Source organism: Astyanax mexicanus, chromosome 4 (genome assembly GCF_023375975.1).
Source record: "Astyanax mexicanus isolate ESR-SI-001 chromosome 4, AstMex3_surface, whole genome shotgun sequence".
Taxonomy (NCBI): domain Eukaryota; kingdom Metazoa; phylum Chordata; class Actinopteri; order Characiformes; family Acestrorhamphidae; genus Astyanax; species Astyanax mexicanus.
Window position 1 is genome coordinate 15,664,571 of NC_064411.1, and position 24,225 is coordinate 15,688,795.

Below are 24,225 nucleotides of genomic sequence, written 5' to 3' on the forward strand. Positions count from 1 at the left end.
TATATATTTTCCACACAGAATGGCCTCTGGACCACAGGGAACAGATGGAGTTAGGCTCTAACTTAAACACATTAGAAAGGGGAACACTTCTTTCCCCTCCCATACATTGAGTCAGACTTACTTATGTATGTGCGCTATAGGAGCGTACGTTAAGTGTTTCCAGATGTGAGGTGTTTTCAAACATAAAAGGCTGGACTTCAGCAATTCAAGCCAGAGAGCTACAGATCAGATTTGAGAAAACAACTCTCTCCAAGCAAACCTGGGTGCTTGTTGATGATGCTGTTCTTAGTACTAATTATTATTTTTTCTGTAATAGATTTTCTTATATACAAAGAACAGTATCAGCGAAAACTTATTTCATGCATCTACATGACATCACAGCTCAAGATTCTACAGCTTGCTAATTTAACAGAAAACTCCATATTGTACTGTATTAATACACAGAATAAAACATGTTAGCAAATTAAAGTATCTTTGTCCATGCTGTTTAATAAAAGCTGTTAAAACACTGTAATAATAATTATACTTAATAATAATACTTAATAATAATTATACTTAATAATATTTAGTAACAATAATACTTAATAATTAATAATAATAATAATCAGATTATTATTAAAATTATTATTATTATTATAATACAATGCAATAAATACGTGAATGTGACAATAAGAATAAGAAGTCACTTCACACTTTGACATTGTTTAAAAAAAATACACAACTAAACAACCAGCATTGTCAGGTCCTCGCCCTGTTTTGTCTGTTCTTGTGCCTGTTGTGTTGTTCCCACGTGACCCCTGCTTCTCTGTGTCCCCTGTCTCAGTAATTTTCCACCACAAGTCTCATTTGTAGCTCCGCCCCTACCCCAGGTGTTTCCAATTCTTGTGTGTTTCAAGTCACTATAAATATCCCTCCTCTGTCACTTGTTCCTGGTCGGTCTTTGCACTAACCTCTGTTGTTTTGTCTCTCTGTGTTTCTCCGCGTTTCATAGCCCTAGTCCTTGCTCTGTGTTTTTCTCTGTTTATTTCTTGTTTGTTTTTTTCTAGTTTCTTGTTTAGCTCCGTGTTCCCTAGCTCCCTGTATATACTCTGCTTTGTGTTTATTTCTAGTTCAGCTCCTTGTATATATTCCCTGTTTGTTTATCGTTATTATTTTCTCTAGTTTGTTTATGTTCTCTAGTCCCCCTTGTTTATTTTGGTTTATTATCTTTGTTACGTGTTTACTTGTTTCTTTGTTTATCTTTGTTATTTATTTAATAAATTATTATTTGTTTTGCTCTTACCTGCACTTGCGTCCGTCTCCTCGTCTACCTGCCTGGGTCACCCACCGTAACAAGCATTATAGATAGATGCTTTATTTTATTTATCCCGATGGAATTTTAGGGAATTTATACACTTAAAGAATGGAAAAAACTGAGAAGAAACAGAATAGAAGAAACTAACATTTTGGTTGAGAAATATTTGGCATTATGAAGTAAAAATGAAGTATATCCTGTTAATTACTTATGATCTGAGCCAATAGTTTAAGGAATTTTAATAATAAAGAATATTTAAACATTTGTCATTTAAAAAGTTTAGGCATTTTACAATGTTTGTAACTGTTGTAAGCATGGTTAATTGATGTACATTTATTATAAATATTACCAGTATTTAAAATATTTTGTTAAACATATACAGATATGTCTAGCGACATGATTTATTGTTTAATTAAAGAAGCAATATGGAGAAAATAAATTTCTTTAGCCAATGCCAGCATGTTTAATACTAGGCGAATAGTATAAATATGTAGATTTCAGAGGTTTGACTGTACTAAAACTAGTGTTGCTGGGTAATACAGTTTTGCGCTGGGACTTTATTAATGTATTCTGATTCAGGAGACATAACTCTTTCATAAAAGTAACATTATAAGAAAAAATATATTTCTTTCAGCCACTGAAAGCATGGCAAAATTTACTTTAGCACATAAGTGCCACACTTCTTTACCAATGCGAACCTAAATCACTGGGAATTGGAAGAACTAAGACGAACTTGGCTGAAGATAAGTTTCTAACTTTAACTCGGAGCCTACTAAACGTGGTCAGCTCCGTTTCTAGAACAGGTAATTGAATCAGGCAACACCAATAGAACTAACATCACAATAAAAGTCCCGTCCTTTTATACAAATATAATTTTTGTGTTATAATTATTATCATTAAAAATGCAGTTATTGTAGCTAACATTTTCACCATTTGACCAAAAAAATAAAATAAAATGAAATATAAACCGTATTCAGAATAATGATCCTTATTGATTTATTCCCAATACTTCTGTTCTGTTCAAAGCATCTACTAAACCGTTTAATTTACCACTTAAATACAAATTCAGACGCATTAAACAGCTAAACAATGTCTTCTTTATTATATCTGAACTGTTGTGTTAATCCTCCAGCCTCATGCTTCATTTACACTACCTAGCACTGAGTCTTGTGAAGCAGTTTTGTGTTAAATCCACCCTGTTCACTCTGTAACACAAGCACCCGTCCACCTGACCCTCTATTTCTGTATACATATATTACTGTGAAAAATCTGATTCAACATGCCATTATATTAATAATGCACTCTGTGTATTGAACATTGGAGTAAAATAAATGATATTGGGCAGATACAGTCTGCTTCTGATAGATACAATAAACAAACCAATGATAAATATTTTCAACAGGACAATTTTAAAATCGTATTGTAATTGTTAAGAAGAGCTAGCTGGTATTAAACCATGTAGAAGCCACTGTGGTGCATCTGATTAAAATGCTGGAGATGATGTTCTCTGAAAACAGTATTTACTGCAGCAGAGGAGTTGTGGTATATACAGAATAGATGAATGCAATCCGACTGTGTGAGTGTGTGATTCTGAAACAACAGATATAAAAGGGATACTTGAACTACTTGAAACACATTACTGACTACAATTTACAACACTAACACCTAAACAAAGATACACACTTCTATGAGGTGTTATCTGGTAATAATAATAGGCAGATCAGAAACAGCTAGAAGCTATACAGAGCTATACAAAGAGCTGATCAGTTAGCATAGCATGTAACTCCTTGAAAGTACACCTACAACTAGGAAAGTAATAGTTATCTACACTTTATGAATAAACAGCAGTGTAGGTACTTACAGGTATCTGAATGCACACAAGAATCAAATGTCCTCGGTAATCCCACAAAACTTTACTAAGCTGCACACCGTCCACTATCTCCACTGTTCCTCTACAGAAGTCCTCTCTATCTGTGGTATGCAAGCCCCCAACTGAGGCCCCTCAGTCTCAGCATCGCTCTGATTGGCTAAACAAGCGGAAGCATGAGGGTTGCAGGCACTGTGGGTGGGACTCAGTGGAGGAGCTATTTAGCTCCTGAAGTCTTTGGGCCAAATCTTGGCTCTTTGTAACAGTAATTGTAAAATATAAATAAATATAAATAATCTCAGGTGTGTTTGTGCTTCTAATAATGATATAAAACATTATGTTCTAAAGAACAGATTCTTCTATTAAATCTCTGCAGGCCCTATTTAGCATAATAAGAACAGAAACATTCACCAAGACTCACTGATTTGTACACTGTAGAGAAAAGAATATATGAATTATAAGAAACAGTGAAGGTGTGAGTAATGTTTTAAAAAAACAACTAAATTTAAGTTTAAGAACTGTGTAAATAAACGTTAAATCTGTTAGCTATTAAATGCTAACAATTAAATAAACTGAGGTAAAATTTGAGGATAATTTACTCTTACTGAGGCAAATTAGCTTAAAACAGATAGTAATTTGTAGAATTGTTAGAATGGTGGCAATTAGTTCCTCCAAACCGTTTAAAAACCTTTCTAGGTCACAGAAAACAGAAAATAAATGCTCTTTCTCCTCAGAAACTTTGGGTACATTCAGTAGCTAGCTTAGCCAACACTAGGAAGCTAGCTAATTCAGCTTTTTCCTAACTTACCAAAAATCAGCCTTTAATTATACTAATTAAATCTGAATTAGTTTAATCTCATAAATTTACCCATAAATTATTCGTTCTTTTCTCAGTTTATTAAACAGTATAAGAGAGAGAGAGCTAATTCACTGCTAACTCTGTTAGCTGCTAACAGGCTAATGTTGACAGGAATCTGACAGGAGAGAATCTACTGCTGAATCAAAGCCTCATAAAGAGCAGGGGCCTCATTTATAAAGAGTGCGTACGCATAAAAAGAGGGCAGAAATGTGCGTAAGCAACATCTCACGCAAGAATTGTGATTTATAAAGAAATACTTGGTGTGAAAACGAGCGTACATTTAAGCAAGGTTTAAGGCATGCGTATGCCTTCAAAAGTGTGCGGAGAGAGCGGGAATTAGTGGCATCATGTGGTAAAGTAGGGAATTGTTAGTAAATGTGCAAGCTTTTCTTCCTTCCGCATATTATTTACCACATAAATCAAAATTAACAAAGGAAGATTAAGCATTACTTTACTTTATTTTTTACTTTATTACATATTTTTTTCTGCATGTATAGTTAAAATTATTTCTGTATCTTATTCTGTATTATATGTATATGTAGTGTTAATTTTCCACTAACTTGTATATTTCACTTTGTAGTTTATGTCAGTTTTATTTGTATTATCTGTTTTATCTCACAGTTGTAAAATCTAAAGGTGCTATATATATATATATATATATATATATATATATATATATATATATATATATATATATATATATATACCGTATTTTTCGGACTATAAGGCGCACTTAAAAACTTTTAATTTTCACAAAAATTGACAGTGCGTCTTATAATACGGTGCGCCTTTTGTATGGATTTTACTCGTCAGGTTGTAAGGAGCAGTAAACACACACTCCGTGCAGCGTTATAGAGAGTTTCAGTGCTATACAGAGTCCAGAGCCGTGCAGCTCCGAGGCTGAGCAGCAATAGCATTAGCTAGATGCTAACCGCTAAGCTAGCTAGCTTATTCACTGAGATCAGTATTATCTAAATTTTACTCGTCAGGTTGTAAGGAGCAGTAAACACACACTCCGTGCAGCGTTATACAGAGTTTCAGTGCTATACAGAGTCCAGAGCCGTGCAGCTCCGAGGCTGGAGCAGCAAATAGCATTAGCTAGCTTATTCACTGTTCAGAGATCAGTATTATCTAAATTTTACCCGTCAGGTGTAAGGAGCAGTAAACACACACTCCGTGCAGAGCAGCAATAGCATTAGCTAGATGCTAACCGCTAAGCTAGCTAGCTTTTTCACTGTTCAGAGATCAGTATTTTCTAAATTTAGCACTTTTAATACTGCTGGAGCAGTATTATTAGAGTTAGATGCTAATCGCTAAGCGTTCACCGTTCAGAGGTGAGTTATCGGCCTGTAAGTCTGTGCTGCTTTGCCTGGCTAGCATTAGCTAGATGCTAAGCGCTAACTCTCTCAGAGGTGAGTTTTATCAGCCTGTAATCTGCTTGTTTACAGTGTTAAAACAAGCTACGGGGGACGAATCGCTAGCTAATATCTCACTGTCTTACCAGAACACGCAGGATTACTCAGTGTAACGCTGTCGTTTAAGTTTGGGTTAACTTTACTAGTTTAGGTGACTAGCTAGCGTGCTAGCGGATAGCTATGCTAACGCTGGTGCAGCAAGCCTTAGTGGACATCTGGAAATCTAAGCTTACTGTAAATAAACTGAAGCACGTTACTCACCCAAATAAACAGTTTTCAGGAGAGGAATCTGTGTAGATTAATATCCAGCACTCGTTTGACTTTGAAAGAGCTAGATTTATATATTCTGAGACGCTCCACCGGCAAGCGACCACCCCCGGTGGGGGAAGGGAAACATGGCGCCACCCCTGTTCACTTTGATATAGGCACCCTTTCTAGTGTCACTTAACGCGCCTTATAATGCGATGCGCCCTATGTATGGAAAAATAGCAGAAAATAGGCGTTCTTTGATAGTGCGTCTTATAATACGGTACGCCTTATAGTCCGAAAAATACGGTATATATATATATATATATATATATATATATATATATATATATATATATATATATATATTAGCCGGGGCTACATGAGGAATATGCGAGAGTGGCGTATCCCATACTGAGATACCGAATGAATGCTTGAAAGAGAATACAAATTACATTTAAGAAAAAAAATATGCAAGAAATAAAAAATAAATAAATACCGGCCGTAAAACACTGTTAAACTGCTTTGTTTGTACATTTAGCTAGGCTAACTACCAATAATAATGGTCAGTAAAACATCCTGCTACCAATAATAATGTTCAGTAAATCAGCAAACTGCATATTTGAACATTTAGCTAGCTAGCAAACAATAATAATAGTCATTAAAACAGCAAATGCTACATTTGTACATTTAGCTAGGCTAGCTAACAATAACAATAGACAGTAAAGCAGGAAATGCTTTGTTTATACATTTGGTCAGTAAAATAGCAAATCCTGTATCGTGGCACGAGATCTCACGAGATTAAGACGTGACGATATTTCTCGTCAAGCTTAAACCTCTCACAGTTTAGTGTGGACTTTTTAAGATACAACACTGGCAACTGGCAACACAGTAGCAGCGAGTTTGGTGGTTGAGCAGTGAGCAGAAGAGGAAAATTCGGGGAATTTGCATAGAACAGAGGTCACGGGCGGACCGCTGTCCGGGTCCGGACCCAAACCTATTGAGAAGGATTTAATTGTATACACGCTTTGCGGCGCAGTTAATCACAGACCAATCACGTGTGAGGTAATATCACCAACCACTCTCTTCAGTCAATCAGATCTGTGCAGACGTGGAAAAAATAAATAAACACACCGCTCCTCACGCGGGATCGAACCCGTGTTGTCAGGGTCGCGGTCCCGCTGCTCCGGCTGTTGAATTGGGACATGGCCGTGAAAAAACGCCTTTATAAGGAGATAGTGAGCCTGGGCGAGAATGGGCGGAAAAACGAGAACGGACGAAAACTAAAGTCACGCCGAGTGCGACAGAGAGACAGGCGAGGAATTTTGTATAACTGGATCATTCTGAATTCTAATTAAATACTCCTGGCATAGAAGATGCTTCTGCTACTTTTAACAGAGTGACAGACGGTAACAGAGTGACCAACAAGACTGTACTGTGCTTAAAACATGTTCTGTCTCTGTTTGCACTTCAAGCATAGTCTTAATATGACTGGTTATGCATAGCTACATTACAAGAGATTTAGGAGAAAAAAAACACAAACCATAGTCTTAATATAACTGGATATGACAATCTCAGGCCTATAGGTTTCATGTCAAACATGTGTTGAGAAAACACAATGAGACTGGAGAACTGCAATATAAAAGCCGTTTATTAAAACACACATGGGTAAATATAGAGGTGAAGTAATACAAAGATAATAGTTTGTACTGGATAAAAACAATTAAGAAACTACATTATTTGGATATTCTTAGTAACTTTGGAGATTAAAAAAAACATAAGCAACATTTAATATTCAATAAGGAAAAGATAAGAGAGTATAAAACTTGAGTAATACAACACAACCAAATATCCCTCTATATCCCTCTATAGTAACAGATTTTTAATTGGACTGAACCATAGACAAACAAGAACACCAGCAGAGGGAGTGAATGAGCCTGTAACCTTACTGCGCAACAGTAACTAACCTAAAAACTGAGCTCTGTCTCACAAAGAATGTCCTGGAATATTCAAACTTACAAGACATACAAACATAACATGGAATTCTATACACATCATCCCTGGATAAGAATAGTTTTGCTGAACCTGTAAAATCCATTGTTAAATACAGTTCATATTTGTTTCTGGTGGAATTTATGATTTGCGCTTTTAATTGCCATGGGACAAATTTGGGACATTTTTCTCTCCTGTGTGAATGCGCTGATGCCGTTTGACAGTCTCCAGTTGATTAAAGCTCTTCCCACAGTCTGAGCAGTAATAAGGTTTCTCTCCTGTGTGAATGCGCTGGTGTTTTTTGAGATTACTCTGTTGATTAAAACTCTTCCCACAGTCTGAGCAGTAATACGGTTTCTCTCCTGTGTGAATGCGCTGATGCCGTTTGACAGTCTCCAGTTGATTAAAGCTCTTCCTACAGTCTGAGCAGTGATATGGTTTCTCTCCTGTGTGAATGCGCTGATGTTGTTTGAGATCACTCTGGGTAGTAAAACTCTTCCCACAGTCTGAGCAGTGATACGGTTTCTCTCCTGTGTGAATGCGCTGGTGATTTTTGAGAGTACTCTGTCGATTAAAACTCCCCCCACAGTCTGAGCAGTGATATGGTTTCTCTCCTGTGTGAATGCGCTGGTGTTTTTTGAGAGCACTCTGTGTAGTAAAACTCTTCCCACAGTCTGAGCAGTGATGCGGTTTCTCTCCTGTGTGAATGCGCTGGTGTATTTTGAGAGCACTCTGTGTAGTATAACTCTTCCCACAGTCTGAGCAGTGATGCGGTTTCTCTCCTGTGTGAATGCGCTGATGCCGTTTGACAGTCTCCAGTCGATTAAAGCTCTTCCCACAGTCTGAGCAGTGATATGGTTTCTCTCCTGTGTGAATGCGCTGGTGTTTTTTGAGAGCACTCTGTGTAGTAAAACTCTTCCTACAGTCTGAGCAGTGATATGGTTTCTCTCCTGTGTGAATGCGCTGGTGTTTTTTGAGATCACTCTGTTTAGTAAAACTCTTCCCACAGTCTGAGCAGTGATACGGTTTCTCTCCTGTGTGAATGCGCTGGTGACTTTTGAGATTACTCTGTTGATTAAAAATCTTCCCACAGTCTGAGCAGTAATATGGTTTCACTCCTGTGTGAATGCGCTGGTGTCGTTGGAGATGACTCTGGGTAGTAAAAATCTTCCCACAGTCTGAGCAGTGATATGGTTTCTCTCCTGTGTGAATGCGCTGGTGTTGTTTGAGAGCACTCTGGGTAGTAAAAATCTTCCCACAGTCTGAGCAGTGATATGGTTTCTCTCCTGTGTGAATGCGCTGGTGTATTTGGAGAGTACTCTGTTGATTAAAACTCTTCCCACAGTCTGAGCAGTGAAACGGTTTCACTCCTGTGTGAATGCGCTGGTGTCGTTGGAGATGACTCTGTTGATTAAAACTCCCCCCACAGTCTGAGCAGTGATACGGTTTCTCTCCTGTGTGAATGCGCTGGTGTATTTTGAGATTACTCTGTTGATTAAAACTCTTCCCACAGTCTGAGCAGTAATACGGTTTCTCTCCTGTGTGAATGCGCTGGTGTATTTTGAGATCACTCTGTTTAGTAAAACTCTTGACAGAGTGCTGATGTTTCTCCATGTCGGGACTTGGCTTCATTTGTCTTTTAAATGTAGCAAACAATTTCTGCGTGTTCTGGAGATTCTTCAGGAAGGCTTCTGCTTTACCTCTTTCAGCAGTTTAACTTTGATCTTAGTTAAATATCCTGGTTGTTGGTGAAGAATTTCAGGAAAATATTTTAATTTCTGGAAAACACAAAGAAAAATGCCATTGAATATTAAAATAAAAGCAGGTCAATTAACTAAAGAGATTCTAAGTCATCCTAAGTGAGTGATGTTACCCTTTAATCTGAAGCTTTGAGGTTCGAATCACATTGCCGATGCTTGATTCATTCTACATTGATCACGACAGATGATGTCCAAAGCTTTTTCCTTTAAACCAATTTATAAAAGTTTCCACACATTAACCAAATACATTAATCCAAATCAATGCTTCACAAACCTGATTTTTTCATTTTAACAACTCCTGATAACAGTTCATTATTTTCCACCACACTGGCTTTAGGCTAACAGTGATATGCGCTCCTGAGCTCAAGATGTGTTTTTTGGAAATCCGATAGATCCGATAACCCGACCGGGGCAGAAATAATTAATTATTAGGCAAAATATGCTTCAATACCCGCTAAAAATGCACAGAAGAGTGACTAGAACTGATATAAGACCTCATTTTGCCAGTAATTTTTCTCAAAAATCCTTATATTTGCTTAAAACAGCACTTTTTCACGGAGCTGCATTCAAGTTCCTCTGGAGCTACGGGGGGCGCGGAGGGATAATTAATAAAAAAAACCATGCAGTTGCCTTGTTGGTGCAGGGAATTGTAGTAATAAATATAAATTTATGTAGTAATCAAAATAAAATCACAGCAAAATAATGACCTTTTTACTGTTACAACACATCAACCAACCTCCAACAGGAGTGTAAAACATAAGAGTCTCTTTTGTTTACTAAAGGTTAACACAATTATAACAATTTGTAAGAATTCATATTATTTGATGTAGTTCTTTTTCAATTATTTTTGTAGTCTTTTTAACCTCTTACATAAATGTTTGTGTATTTTTGTCAAGTTGCTCAAAGTGTGATTCTTATTATTATTATTATTATTATTATTATTATTATCAAATTCATGTTTTTGTTATTATTATTATTATCATCATTATTAAAGTATCAGCAAAAGAGCAGCTGGAGACTGTATTCCACAGTAATGGTTTAACTGGGATTTCTTAAAAACAGCGGGGCTAAAGATGTTGTAATTTGCTAATATTTGTGTTTGTTATTACAGTGAAATAGCAAGTTTTCTGTTAAATCAGTAAGCTAATAAATGGTACTTGTGAAATTCCTCTTCTTGCCTGAACTTTTCCTCACTATAATCACTAAATCTTTCATTCTTACATTTAATATTTTACAAGTGGACTTTTATTTTGACGGGAGAGTCACATGACTTACCAGCAACTTACCAGTGGAACCGGATTAAGTAAAGGAAAATTAACTAAACTAAACTAAACTAAATTAGTGTAACTAAGAAATGTGTAGAGACTGATCACACAAACTTAAAATGGAATTTCCACAGAACTGATTTATCTCAGGTGTGTGTTAGTGATGTGGGGGAGGGGGGGGCAGGAGTGTGAGGTTCCGTTATCCTGTGTATGATCTGTAAAGCCCCCCCCCCATCCCCAGCTCCGCGACCCCCTACTGCAGACTGCTGAGCAGAGCTAGGAGAAGATCCAGTGCTGGTGGTGTAAATGCTGCACATGCTGAAGGTGGTGAAGGTGGTGTTGATGTGGGTGTAGGAGTGAATGTAGAACAGCGTGATGGAGAGAGAGAGAGAGAGAGAGAGAGAGAGAGAAACTTCTCCGTACCTTCTGTAGTTCAGCTGATCCCTCTCTTCCTCCTCTCCAGCTACAGACCCCGGAAGCTCAGCGTCATCCGGGTTGTGTAGAGCCCCGCCCCCTCCCCCGCTATATCACAGTATACCCCACCACCGCTAGAGGGAGCCCGCGAGGGAGTCCTCAATGCATGGAGCTGAATGGAGCTAAACAGCTAAAACTCTCATTTAAAACACTGTATAACTACTTCTCTGGAGTTTTCCTTTAATTTTACAAAGTAGAACAAAGTATTTCACTAAAATAGGAAAGAAAACATACCTCTATATTTCCATTTTCTAAAACTAATGTTTTTTATTCAGTAGATTTACTAGCATTACTGCTACTGTTACTGGAGTTGCACACAGAACATGTTTAAAACGATTAAAACTGCAGGTTATAAGCTTTAATAATTATCTCTGCATCCATGAAACAGTTATAGTTGTTCTGAGGAAATTAGTACAATTTTTATTTTTTTGCTAAAAATAATTGTTTATACATTTTTATACATTCCAGACTCTGTCAAGTGGCTTGAGATTCAGAGCAGATTCTGAAGTGGGTTTTTTTTCTCTATAGAGATTCTCTGATTGCTCCTGTACAACTTAAACAAATATCACTTAGTAATTACTACGGAAAGATCAGTGCCGTTGTTAGAGCACCGATTGTGACATTGATTTTAGTAGAAACTTTTTTAAAATCTAAATTTCATTTAAAATATTATGGTTACATTTTATTTACATTTACCTTTTTGATGTCCTGCAGGTTCTTGAAAAGGAGATCGAACTGCAGTAGATCTTGTTTGTTGCTCACCTTGTCTAAAGTTTTACTATTTACGTATTCTGAAAGCTTTTCATAAATTGAGGTCATTCACAGCTCCTCCCTGTAAAATCAGTCTATGACATCACAATGGACCATCCTGATTTCTGTATAGAAGGGTACTTCCCACTGGTAAAACAATTTCAAACTTTATATGCAAATATAACCTAATTAAACTAATTAATTGTAAAATAAAGAAGGATTTGTTTAAGAGTTGATTTGTTAATAGGATGGTAAAAACAAGTTAGATAGATAGATAGATAGATAGATAGATAGATAGATAGATAGATAGATAGATAGATACTTTATTTATCCCGAAGGAAATTTAGGCATCCAGCAGCAACAACACAATACAATAAGAAACAGGTTCAAACATAAATTAAAACAGAAGAATAGAGAAAAAGAAGAAGAAAAAATATATATACATAAGGCTATACAAAAACGTACTATACAAGGTAAGTTACATATCTGTAAACAGAGCAGTGCAGTAGATGTTGCTGATGTTCATTAAATAATTAACAGAGCAAAGTGCAGTGTGCAGTGACATTGATTATGAAAGTGGCTGATGTGACATAGAAATATAATATATTATATGCATCTGTAACAAATATAGTTCTAAAAGGAGATTGTGAATATGTGAATACCCAATCATGAGTAAAGTGTACTTGAACGTAAGCGAGGTTGGGGAAGTGTTAATGTAAATAATTAAGTGGTGGAGTAATAAAGTCCATGTGGTGTGCCTGGATTAAACTCAGTCGTCAGCAGCATCCCGTCCCCGATGGGAGGAGTTAAAGAGTCTGATGGCTCTCGGAATTAAGGATTTACAGAGTCTGTCTGTTGTGCAGCTCTGTGGCAGCAGTCTGCCACTGAACACACTCCTCTGCTTCATGATGGTGGTGTGAAGTGGGTGACTATCATTGTTCATGATAGAAAGCAGTTTATCCAAAGTCCTTCTCTCAGCTATTGTAACCAGAGAGTCCAGTTCCATTCCAACCACTGCCCCGGCCCTCCTGACCAGCTTGTCCAACCGTGATGCATCTCTCCTCTTCATGTTGCCTCCCCAGCACACCACAGCGTAGAAGAGAATGCTGGCCACGATTGATTGGTAGAACTTCTGCAGAAGCTTCTTACAGACGTTAAAGGACCGCAGTCTCCTCAGGAAATAGAGCCGGCTCTGTCCCTTCCTGTACAGGGTGTCTGTATTTGTTGACCAGTCCAGTTTGTTGTCCAGCTGCAGACCAAGGTACTTGTAGGTCTTTACTGTCTCCACATCAACCCCCTTGATGGAGACTGGCTGCAAGGGTAGTCCAGACCTACGAAAGTCAACCACCATCTCCTTGGTCTTGGATATGTTTAACTGCAGTTGGTTCAGTCGGCACCAAGCAACAAAGTCATCCACCTGTCTCCTGTACTCCTCTTCCTGACCACCCTTCACACACCCAACGATGGCAGTGTCATCCGAGAATTTCTGCAGATGGCACATCTCAGAGTTGTACTGGAAGTCTGAGGTGTAGAGAGTGAAGAGGAAGGGGGAGAGCACAGTCCCCTGTGGTGCTCCAGTGCTACTGACCACAGTCTCCGATGTGCCGTCAGTGAGCCTCACATACTGTGGCCTGCAGGTGAGGTAGTCTGTGATCCAAGACACCAGGTGAGGATCCACATGCATCTTCACCAGCTTGTTTCTGAGAAGTGGAGGCTGGATGGTGTTAAAAGCACTGGAGAAATCAAAAAACATGATTCTCACAGCACTACTGCCCTTGTCCAGATGAGAGTAGGTTCAGTGGAGGAGGTAGATGATGGCATCCTCAACACCAATCTTCTTGCGATATGCAAACTGGAGAGGGTCCAGTGCATGCTGTACCTGGGGTCTGAGGAGTGGGAGAAGCAGTCGTTCCATGGTCTTCATAATGTGGGAGGACAAAGCTACTGGCCTGAAGTCATTGAGCTCACTGGGACGAGGTTTCTTGGGAACAGGGACCAGGCATGAGGTTTTCCACAGCGTTGGAACCCTCCCCAACTGCAGGCTCATGTTGAAGATGTTCGACAGGGGTAATCCAAGTTCAAAGGCGCAAGCCTTCAGAAGTCTCAGGCTCACCTCGTCAGGTCCAGCTGATTTCCCTGAGCGGAGTCTCCTCAGCGCCCCTGTGACCTGGTCTGCAGAGAGGTGGAGGGTGGAGGTGGGGGGTGGCAGACTGGATGTGCTGACAGTCTGTGGGAGGGAGACCTGAGGTAGGGAGGTGTCCAGTGGGGCAGAGGCTGAGGTTGCTGAGATAGCAGGACAGACAGAAGCAGGTGAAGATGAAACAGGGCAATCAAACCGGTTATAGAAGAGATTGAGTTTGTTCGCTCTCTCCACACCACCAGCTGTTGCATTATCACTCTTTGGCTTGCACCCTGTGATTGTCCTCATACCGTCCCAGACCTCCTTCATGTTGTTAACAGTTGGGGCATCACTTGAAGTTTACCATCAACAGTGAGGACCAAGTCCATCTGTTACGACTTTATTACATACAGTGTTACAAAGGTTTTATCAATTTGGTGCAAGTTTTTAACAGTGTTAATTTGCATTGTACATTTTGTCAGTATAAAAAAAATGTTTGAATATCCATGGTGACCATCACAAAGTGAAGCATTGATTATTTAATACAAGGAGTAAGGGCTTCTCTTTGGGGTGGTCAAAATGGTACTATTGATAAATTAAGTGAAAACTCACCTTATTCAGTTCATTTTCAGTAATCAAATTTTATTATTCAATTTTAAATTAAATATGGACTACATTATTTCCAATAGAACTAAGCACATTAAGAATCACTTGTTAACATAGGATTTCTTGGTGTAAAACACTCTTACATACTGAAATAATCCTGAAGACTTCTTAGTTCTAATGGATCTTTGTATTGAAAAAAGTGTTGAAAAGAAATGCCAACATTGCTACTTTAACAATAGTGCTGACCTTTAAGTAAAATTTGATAAGTGCTATTTGTTGGGGTAGTTTTACGTGACTCAAGCAACCAGATGTCTTTGTCTATATTTCTACACAGAACCTGATATAATCTGGCAACAGTAGTCTCCAACATCAGTAACTTCTTCCTTTAATATGTACAAAAAATTGTGTAAAAGTTGGATAATGTTTTGTAGCAGAATGAAAATGCTTGCTGAATGTATTTTGGAAACGTTAAAAAAGTTTTTATCATTCAATAAAAAATAAACTCTTAAACAAATCCATTTTATTTTACAAATAATTAGTTTAAAAATGATTTTTGCATATGAATTTCAAACGCTTTTACAAGTGTGACGTACCCTTCCATACAGAAATCAGGATGGTCCATTGTGATGTCAGAGAGTTATTTTACAGGGAGGAGCTGTGAATGACCTCACTTTATGTAAATCTTTCAGAATACATAAATAGAAAGACTTTAGACAAGGAGAGCAACAAACAAGATCTGCTGCAGTACGATCTCCTTTTCAAGAATCTGCAGGACATCAAGAAGGTAAATGTAAAGAAAATGTAACAATAATATTTTAAACGAAACTTAGATTAACAAAAGTTTCTACTGGAATCAATGTCACAATCGGTGCTCTAACAACAGCACTGATCTTTCCGTAGTAATTAGTAAATGCTGTTTGTTGGAATTGTACAGGAGCAATCAGAGAATCTCTATAGAGGAAAAACTCATTTCAGAATCTGCTCTGAATCTCAAGCCACTTGACAGAGTCTGGAATGTATAAAAACGTATAAACAATTATTTTTAGCAAAAAAATTAAAATTGCACTTATTTCCTCAGAACAACTATAACTGTTTCATGAAAGCAGTGATAATTATTAAAGCTTATAAACTGCAGTTTTAATCATTTTAAACATGTTCTGTGTGTAACTCCAGCATCAGTAGCAGTAATGCTAGTAAATCTACTGAATAAAAAAACATTAGTTTTAGAAAATGGAAATAAACGGTTTTGTTTTCTTTCCTATTTTAGTGAAATACTTTGTTCTACTTTGTAAAATTAAAGGAAAACCCCAGAGAAGTAGTTCTACAGTGTTTTAAATGAGAGTTTTAGCTGTTTAGCTCCATTCAGCTCCATGCATTGAGGACTCCCTCGCGGGCTCCCTCTAGCGGTGTTGGGGTATAATGGTATATAGCGGGGGAGGGGGCGGGGCTCTACATAACGAGGATAACGGAGCCTCACACTCCTGCCCTCCCTCCCCCACATCACTAATCCACATCTGAGATACATCTGAACTAAATCTAAGATACATCTGAACTAATTCTGAGATAAACCAGTTCTGTGGAAATTCCTTATTAAGTTTGTGTAATATGTCTCTATTTCTCAGTTACTCTAGTGTAGTTTAGTTTAGTTTCAAAATGTCCTTCTTCTAAATTGAACAGCAAGTTCACCACAACAGTTGCTGGAAAGTCATGTGACTTTCCCGCTTGTAAAATATTAAATGTAAGAACTGAAGATTCAGTGATTTTAGTGATTATAGCGAGGGGACGTTCAGGTAAGAAGTGTAATTTCACTAAGTAACGTTAATTGGCTTACTTATTTAACAGATAGTAATAGTAAACATAACTGTAAGCAAATTAAAATATCTTTAGCCCCGCTGTTTTTAAGAAATCCTAGTTAAACCATTACTGTGGAATACAGTCTCCAGCTGCTCCTTAGCTGATACTTTAATAATAATAATATTATTAATAATAATAATAATAAAAATAATAATTTGCCATCAAACTGCCGGCGCTCAGAGGAAGCTCCCTTCAGGTGGGTAGATGGCGCTCTCTCCCCACAACACTAAATCGTGATATCTGCGACACGAGTCGCTGCGCTTTCATCTGAGTGCGCTGTGATGCTACTTGGCGATGCTACAAAGAGTCAGTGGCTGACTTCACATGTACTGGAGGAAGCATGTTAGTCTTCACCCTCCTGGTGTGTTGGGGCATCACTAGTGAAAGGGCTGAGTAACTGGCTTTGTAAATTGTGGAAAAAATTATTTCTAATTTCTGAAAATTATAAGTAAAATAGTAAAAATAAAACTCACCTCTATCACATTCTGTACTAAATACATATGTTTAGGACCCTGTACGTTTTATTCTCTGTACATTTTCCTCCTGAACATCACTGGATCCTCTCAATTACAAGATCATTTAAGTGTCCTAATTAGAATAATGTAGCTAATGCTACAGCGCACTGAACTGACCTCACAGCACAGCAGCACAGAATGTGAGGGGACTATCAGAGATATGACACAGGCTGTAGAGCTCCGGTCAGATCATGATTTGGATTATTATTATTCTTCACAGAGGATCATTCAAAGTATCTAAATATCTCACAGACTTTCTGCTCACAGACTTTGACACTTGGCTGTGATACAGTGTTTCGAACCAATGCATGTCGTTTTTTTGACACATGCCTCAAAGCTTCAGATTAAAGGGTATCATCACTATTTCTTTCTCTCTTCAGCTTCCAGTGAGACCACAACAGAATCAAGAGTGTCTGAGCAGTGGGTAGTCCTTATAAAGGTACTAAACAGGTGTCAGGTGCCTTAATATTGCAAGTGGAAAAAGGTGGCCTCCCTCTAGTGGCTGGAGGACCACCAGCGCCCCCACCCCTTACACTTTGGGCTTAAAATGGGATAAAAGTACAGAAGCCTTTATGGTAATATGAAGATGTCCCAGAAGTTTTGTTAATACAGTGTAACTGATTTCGGCAGTTCCCTTCAGTAAACTGACCTGCTTTTATTTGAATATTCAATGGAATCTCTTTTTGTGTTTTCCAGAAATGAAAATATTCGCCTGAAATTCATCACCAACAACCAGGATATTTAACTAAGAGCAATGTTAAACTGCTAAAAGAGGTGAAGCACAAGCCGTCCAGAAGAATCTCCAGAACACACAGAAATTGTTTGATACATTTAACAGACAAATGAAGCCAAGTCCCGAAATGGAGAAACATCAGAACTCTGTCAAGAGTTTTACTAAACAGAGTGATATCAAAAATCACCAGCGCATTCACACAGGAGAGAAACCGTATCACTGCTCAGACTGTGGGAAGAGTTTTGCTACACAGAGTGATCTTAAAAAACACCAGCGCATTCACACAGGCGAGAAAACGTATTACTGCTTAGACTGTGGGAAGGGTTTTATTACACTGAGTCATCTCAAACAGCATCAGCGCATTCACACAGGAGAGAAACCATATCACTGCTCAGACTGTGAGAAGAGTTTTAATATACAGAGTAATTTAAAAAAACACCAGCGCATTCACACAGGAGAGAAACCGTATCACTGCTCAGAGTGTGGGAAGAGTTTTAATCGACGGAGTCATCTCCAACGACACCAGCGCATTCACACAGGAGAGAAAATTATTTCAAATTTGTTCGAAGGCAATTAAAAGTGCAAATCATAAGAGAGGCCAACAAAATCCTTTCCAGAGGTTAAATAAAACGCTCCAGCCGTAGTTCCCATACTGAAATAAACCCATTCCAGGTTTGTGTAGCGCAGTAAGGTTGCAGGCTCATTCATTCCCTCTGCTGGTGTTCTTGTTTGTCTATGGTTCAGTCGCTCTGATTAAAAATTTGTTACCTTAGAGTGATATAGATAGGTATTTGGTTGTTGTATTACTCACGTTTTATACTCTCTTTCTTATTAGATATCGTATGTTGCTTAAGGTTTTTTTAATCTACAAAAAAACTAAAAATATCCAATCCATTTAGTTCGTTGATTGTTTTTATCCAGTAGTAAATATTATCTTTGTATTGCTTTATATTTACTCATCTGTGTGTTTTAATAAAAGGCTTTTATATTGCAGATCTGCATCTCATTGTGTTTTCTCAACATATGTTTGACATGAAACCTATAGGCCTAAGTCGCCCAACAGAGAAATCCAGTGTGAAATAGATTTTTTTAATTGTTCAGTCTCAAAAGGGTTACCTCTAATGGTAGAGTAGCATGTGTGTTGAACTTGTATTCATATTAGGGTTACCATCCGTCCCTTGAAATACAGAACCTTCTTTTATTTGGCAACTAAATATCGCGTCCCATACTGAACCAATAAGGCGATTTGTTCCGTATTCCCAGAAATGTCCAATCCACATGTCTGTCACACACACACATCAACTCTAAATCCCTCCTCCCTCCGCCCCGCTCCTCTGTGCTGCTGCAGCGGTTACCTACAAACACACCCCTTATTTGATTGATTGTTAATTTTTCATACAGTAGTATAAGCCAATTCTTATACATATATATATATGTATGTGATGTATACATATATATAGATGTATATGTATATAATTAATTTTACATTTACTTATTCGGAGATCACTGGACACTGTATTTCTCACCATTTTTTTTCATTTTAACACAAAATACGCAGAAATCTGTAAACAAAAATGTCATCTAAGAATTTTTTTCTCAGTTTAAAAATGTGTTTGTACAGATTTTTGTGTATTTTGTGTCAAAATAGTTATATTTCTGAGGAATACAGTGTCCAGTGATCATTACATAAAATATAAAAAGTGGGGTTTAATTATTTGGATGACCTAACTTCCTTTCAACTCATAAGAAAGGCACCATGTTCAGTAAAGTAAAAATGACCCAATGGCTAAAAGAGTGTCCGTATAGTTATGCACAAAGAAAGTTACATCCTCAATTTATTTAGTTTAGGTTTTAAATGTTTGTTGTAGCACACAACAACTCATATTGAATTAACTAAACTTCATTAGAGAAAGTGTTTATTTTTATTTATGACGTTTTACTGACTTTCATTATTGGTAGCTAGCTAGCCAAATGTAGCATTTGCTGTTTTTCTGACCATTATTATTGGTAGGTAGCCAAGCTAAATATCCAAACACAGCATTTGCTGTTTTAATAACTTTTATTGGTAGCTATCCTAGCTAAATATACAAACAAAGCATTTCCTGTTTTACTGACTTTTATTATGGGTAGCTAGCTAAATGTCCTAACCACAGAGAAAGAATTTCCTCTTTTACTGACTTTTATTATTGGTAGCTATCCTAGCTAAATGTATGAATGTAGTATTTGCTGTTTTACTGACCATTATTATTGGTAGCTAGCTAAATGTCCTAACCACAGAGAAAGAATTTCCTTTTTTACTGACTTTTATTATTGGTAGCTATCCTAGCTAAATGTACGAATGTAGCATTTGCTGTTATTCTGATCATTATTATTGGTAGTTAGCCTAGCTAAATGTACAAACAAAGCATTTGCTTTTTTACTGATCAATGTAAAAGTTTTTCATGTCTTGTTTTATTTTATTTCTTGCATATTTGTTTTCTGAGATGTAATTTGTTTTTTTTGCCTGTGTAATTTTTTTTTTTTTATTGGTAGTTTTGTAATGTAAATAATGTAATTATTTTTCGTGATTTTTTTTTGTTTTCTGACATTTGTTTTGCACTTCTTGGTCCAACTTTCAGAGGAGGATCAACAAGAGTATCCTACCCAGGAATTCTTTTAGGAATATTGGAGTGAGATCACTGTGGCCACGCCCATATCACACATATATTTTTTTATTAAGTAATTATTTTATTCATTTATTTATTGAGTGTTTAATAAACTGGGTAGAAAGAATACAACTTCATAAAATCCTGAACCTTACATGACAGTAGAGAATACATTATCACGACATAAGTAAATAAAAAACAAATAAATAACGAGTCTGAAATTTATAAATTTGTATATACAATTTCCAGTATAAAAAGTATCAAACATTTATAAACTAAACTGGAACTACATATATAACGCATGTTCTTATACTTATAAATGTTTGATACTTTCTATGCCGACAATATTCATTTCTTAACACAGAATAACAATAACTGCTTCAGCACTGCAGAGATATTTATTATATAATTTAATTATTAAATTAAGATTTTAAACTGCAGTTTTAACCCTTTTAAATGAGCTCTGTGTGTAACTCCAGCATCAGTAGCAGTAATGCTAGTAAATTTACTGAATAAAAAACATGTATTTTAGAAAATGGAAATATAGAGGTACGTTTTCTGTCCTATTTTAGTGAAATACTTTATTCTACTTTAAAATTAAAGGAAAACTCAGAGAAGTAGTTATACAGTGTTTTAAATGAGAGTTTTAGCTGTTTAGCTCCATTCAGCTCCATGCTTTGAGGACTCCCTCGCGGGCTCCCTCTAGCGGTGATAGGGTATAATGTGATATAGCGGGAGAGGGGGCGGGGCTCTACATAACCCGGATGAGGCTGAGCTTCCGGAGTTTGTAGCGCCGGAGTAAGAGCCGGATCAGCTGAACCTCAGAAGGTACGGAGAAGTTTCTCTCTCTCTATCTCTCTCTCTCTATCTCTTGAACACGCTGTTCTACATTCACTCCTACACCAACACCACCTTCAGCACGTGCAGCATTTACACCACCAGCACTGGATCTCAGGAGGGGGGTTTGAGTAGGGGGTCGCGGAGCTTGGGATAGGGGGGCTTTACAGATCATACACAGGATAACGGAGCCTCACACTCCTGCCCTCCCTCCCCCACATCACTAACACACACCTGAGATAAACCTGAACTAAATCTGAGATAAATCTGAACTAAATCTGAGATAAATGTGGGTTAAATATGATCTGGATCAGTCATTAAATCAGGGTCTCCAAACGCACAGTGGTCCAGTCTCAGCATGGATCTACTTCTGGGTTCAGACTGATAGCGGATCAGAACCAGAACAGATCCTCCAGTTCTTGAGTTCTTCAGTCTGAATGTGGAACAGATCCGCTGAGCCTTTACTCCTTATTCTGCGTGGTGATCAGGGGGCGTGTGTTGGAATGTCTGGTGCAGCAGCATCTCCGTGACTTTCCCGTCAAAATAAAAGCCTGCCTGTTAAATATTACATTTAAAAAGAAATAATTAGTTTTAGAAATTATTGTAGTGAGGTAAGGGTCAGGTAAGACTCCGTTAAGTGGAATTTCACTTTGCCACTAGTGTTTTTATAATAATTATTAGCTTAATGATTTAACAGAAAACTCACTATTTTACTGTAATAATAAACATAATTAAAAAATCATGTTTAAATGTTCACAGTATCTTTAGCTAAACTGTTTTATTAAACAGCCCCTTAACTGATACATGTAATAATAATAATAATAATAATTATTATTATTATTATTATTATTATTATTACTGCTGTTTAGTGGTGAACTGCAGTTACGCTACGTTTGGTCTTTCTGAGCCACCGTACCTCAGCAGCGGTCTGTGTGTTCCTGTGCTGCGGGTAGGTGCTGAGCTCCGTGTTTTATGAGTAAATAGTGGTTAAAAACATGTTTAAAGTTAAAAATACTGCTATTAATTCGAGTATAAGGCAGATTAAAAAGTGTTTTTGTAGAGAATTCACTGATTTAGGTAATAAGAGTTTATGAGCTTATTTCTCTCTTCTGTTAGAAGTTAAGTGAGACTAACACGAGGCTCAGTTTTCCCTCCACTGTCTGTACCAGCAGAATACAGTGTTGCCAACTCCTCAGTAAGGAAAGTAGCTATTGGCTGTCCTAAAAGTCGCTATAAGTCGCTAAATGACGCCATCGCCTAATTTGCATAATACATGTTTTTGAAGCTGTAAAGGATTAGGGTTGTGGGAGAGAAAAAAGTGTGTAAAAAACACCATAAATGTGTTAGAAATGTTACATATGAAAAACTTCTGTTGCTTTTTAAATAGGTCACTTTTTTTTACAATAACTTCATTTTTTTTACGTGAATTGTATAAATTAGTTTTTTGCCATGTTCTTAAATGTTATTATAAGAGCAGCAGTTAGTCGGAACTGTTATTCTACATTTTTTTTTAGTTTATTTATTTATTTATTTGCGTTTTCTTAAGTTTTCTTTATTTTTAAACCTATCATAGACAAATTATTCAATGGTTCAATAGATATTTAGCTTTTTATAAAGAGGCAGACACTGTGGAGGAGGTGAGTGACAGGCTGTGTGGTGAATGAGGTGATTGAATGACTGAGACTGTGTGAGTTAAATTAAGGGATTTCTGTTCGTGTCACACTGAAGACACAGTTATATTTATACTTCTGCTCTGTAAATACAGAGCGGGGTCAGTCAGCGGCGGCTGTGGGCACGCGCAGTTTATTTACAGTGTGTTGGTGGAGCGGTGTGTGTGTGCTCTGACAGTCAGACTGCACTGTGAGTGGTGTGGGCGGGGCTAACGGCAGCGCCCGCTGCAGCGCGAGGACAGTAACTGAAGAGCGCGTGTTCATCTCAGAGAAATCTTACATCTTACAAAAAAAGTCGCTAGAGGGTCTGAAAAGTCGCTTTATATAGTGACAAAGTCGCTAAGTTGGCAACTGAATATCAGCTAATCCTATTATTATTATTATTATTATTAGAGAGATTTTTGTTTATTCATTTAGCAGTATATCAGATAGTCCTATTATTTTTTTTACTAATTATAATTATTTTTGATTTATTTATTCAGCTCTGTCTTAACTGCAGCTGCCACTCAGGTAAAAAGAAAAAAAGTACATGTTGTTTTCCAGTTATCACATTGTGTTTAAGTGTTCCTTTAATTTTTTTTGCATATATATAATCACTAATTATAATGGTATTATTTGCCATCCAGATGCACTTGAACTCCATATAAGAAATTTAGGTGAAATCAAAATAAAGGTAAATATAGTTTTGAACCGTTTGTAGTTTGATTTTTAGTAGGTAAAAATATTTTGTTTTAGGTAATATCGCCATCTCTATGTGAAATGCTGAAAAACACTTCATGGGTTTAAATAGTCATATCGCTTTTCAAATCTACAGTCTTTTATTTACTAAATGTGTAGCTACATTTCCAAGTCAACCAATAAGAAGTTATGATATTTAAGGTGGAATTGAAAATTCAGGGAAAATGTTAATTCATTAGCTAGGCTGAGCTAACGTAAAAAGACTAAAAAACATGATACATATTGTTCAGATAGCTGGTTTACAGGCTTGATGAAATTGTGGGTAACGTTAGCTTCTGTAAAACTGCAGCAGGTCTCGGAGCTTCTGCTGCTCTCTGGCTCCGGAGACGAAGTTGGGAAATTACAGATAAAGATATTTATAAGATAAAATGAGACACCTTTATTGTAAGCAAAAAGGGAAGTCAATATAGTACAGTATTAATTATATGGATTAGTGTATTTCAGTGTAAAGTGAGATACTAAAGTAGTAGTCAAACATGGTATTCAGTAGTGGACAGCAGCAGAGTTTTGCTACATATATTTTGCGGCTGCAGCCTGCTGACAGTCTACTGCAGAACGAGCTAAACTCCATATTATAATGTCTATG

General features: G+C 37.1%; 7 protein-coding genes across 15 annotated transcripts in view; 3 read left to right on the forward strand and 4 right to left on the reverse strand.

Annotated features, from left to right (window-relative positions):
• The window catches only part of LOC125801362 (zinc finger protein 239-like), a 196,717-nt gene that overhangs the window by 154,160 nt on the left and 18,332 nt on the right, over nucleotides 1-24,225 (reverse strand). The window contains exon 1 of one of the 3 annotated variants that reach the window (XM_049477969.1): nucleotides 3,156-3,230. The exons of the other annotated variants lie outside the window; for them this stretch is intronic. The gene's annotated coding sequence lies outside the window, so the exon portion shown is untranslated. Of the gene's footprint in view, nucleotides 1-3,155; nucleotides 3,231-24,225 lie in introns of those variants that run through there. 3 annotated transcript variants of the gene reach the window in all.
• LOC125801241 (zinc finger protein 484-like) overlaps nucleotides 1-24,225 on the reverse strand; it is a 356,394-nt gene that overhangs the window by 142,222 nt on the left and 189,947 nt on the right. The window contains exons 1-2 of one of the 5 annotated variants that reach the window (XM_049477660.1): nucleotides 3,156-3,252; nucleotides 1,283-1,314 (exon numbers count right to left, since the gene is read on the reverse strand). The exons of 3 other annotated variants lie outside the window; for them this stretch is intronic. The gene's annotated coding sequence lies outside the window, so the exon portion shown is untranslated. Of the gene's footprint in view, nucleotides 1-1,282; nucleotides 1,315-3,155; nucleotides 3,253-24,225 lie in introns of those variants that run through there. One more of the 5 variants, XM_049477658.1, reaches the window with a different exon arrangement.
• LOC125801208 (zinc finger protein 484-like) overlaps nucleotides 1-24,225 on the forward strand; it is a 207,810-nt gene that overhangs the window by 83,181 nt on the left and 100,404 nt on the right. The gene's annotated exons all lie outside the window — the stretch shown is intronic.
• LOC125801340 (zinc finger protein 239-like) overlaps nucleotides 1-24,225 on the reverse strand; it is a 130,278-nt gene that overhangs the window by 51,138 nt on the left and 54,915 nt on the right. The window lies entirely within an intron of this gene.
• The window catches only part of LOC125801394 (zinc finger protein 585A-like), a 196,469-nt gene that overhangs the window by 37,681 nt on the left and 134,563 nt on the right, over nucleotides 1-24,225 (forward strand). The window lies entirely within an intron of this gene.
• The window catches only part of LOC125801176 (zinc finger protein 420-like), a 33,789-nt gene continuing 16,878 nt past the window's right edge, over nucleotides 7,315-24,225 (reverse strand). Inside the window, exons 1-2 of one of the 2 annotated variants that reach the window (XM_049477462.1) lie at nucleotides 11,122-11,158; nucleotides 7,315-9,451 (exon numbers count right to left, since the gene is read on the reverse strand). In XM_049477462.1, the coding sequence (XP_049333419.1) occupies nucleotides 7,830-9,305 (1,476 nt within the window). In that variant the 5' untranslated portion in view covers nucleotides 9,306-9,451; nucleotides 11,122-11,158 and the 3' untranslated portion in view covers nucleotides 7,315-7,829. Of the gene's footprint in view, nucleotides 9,452-11,121; nucleotides 11,159-24,225 lie in introns of those variants that run through there. The other variant, XM_049477463.1, reaches the window with a different exon arrangement.
• The window catches only part of LOC125801308 (zinc finger protein 154-like), a 224,299-nt gene continuing 221,246 nt past the window's right edge, over nucleotides 21,173-24,225 (forward strand). The window contains exon 1 of one of the 2 annotated variants that reach the window (XM_049477824.1): nucleotides 21,173-21,222. The gene's annotated coding sequence lies outside the window, so the exon portion shown is untranslated. The remainder of the gene's footprint in view (nucleotides 21,223-24,225) is intronic. The other variant, XM_049477823.1, reaches the window with a different exon arrangement.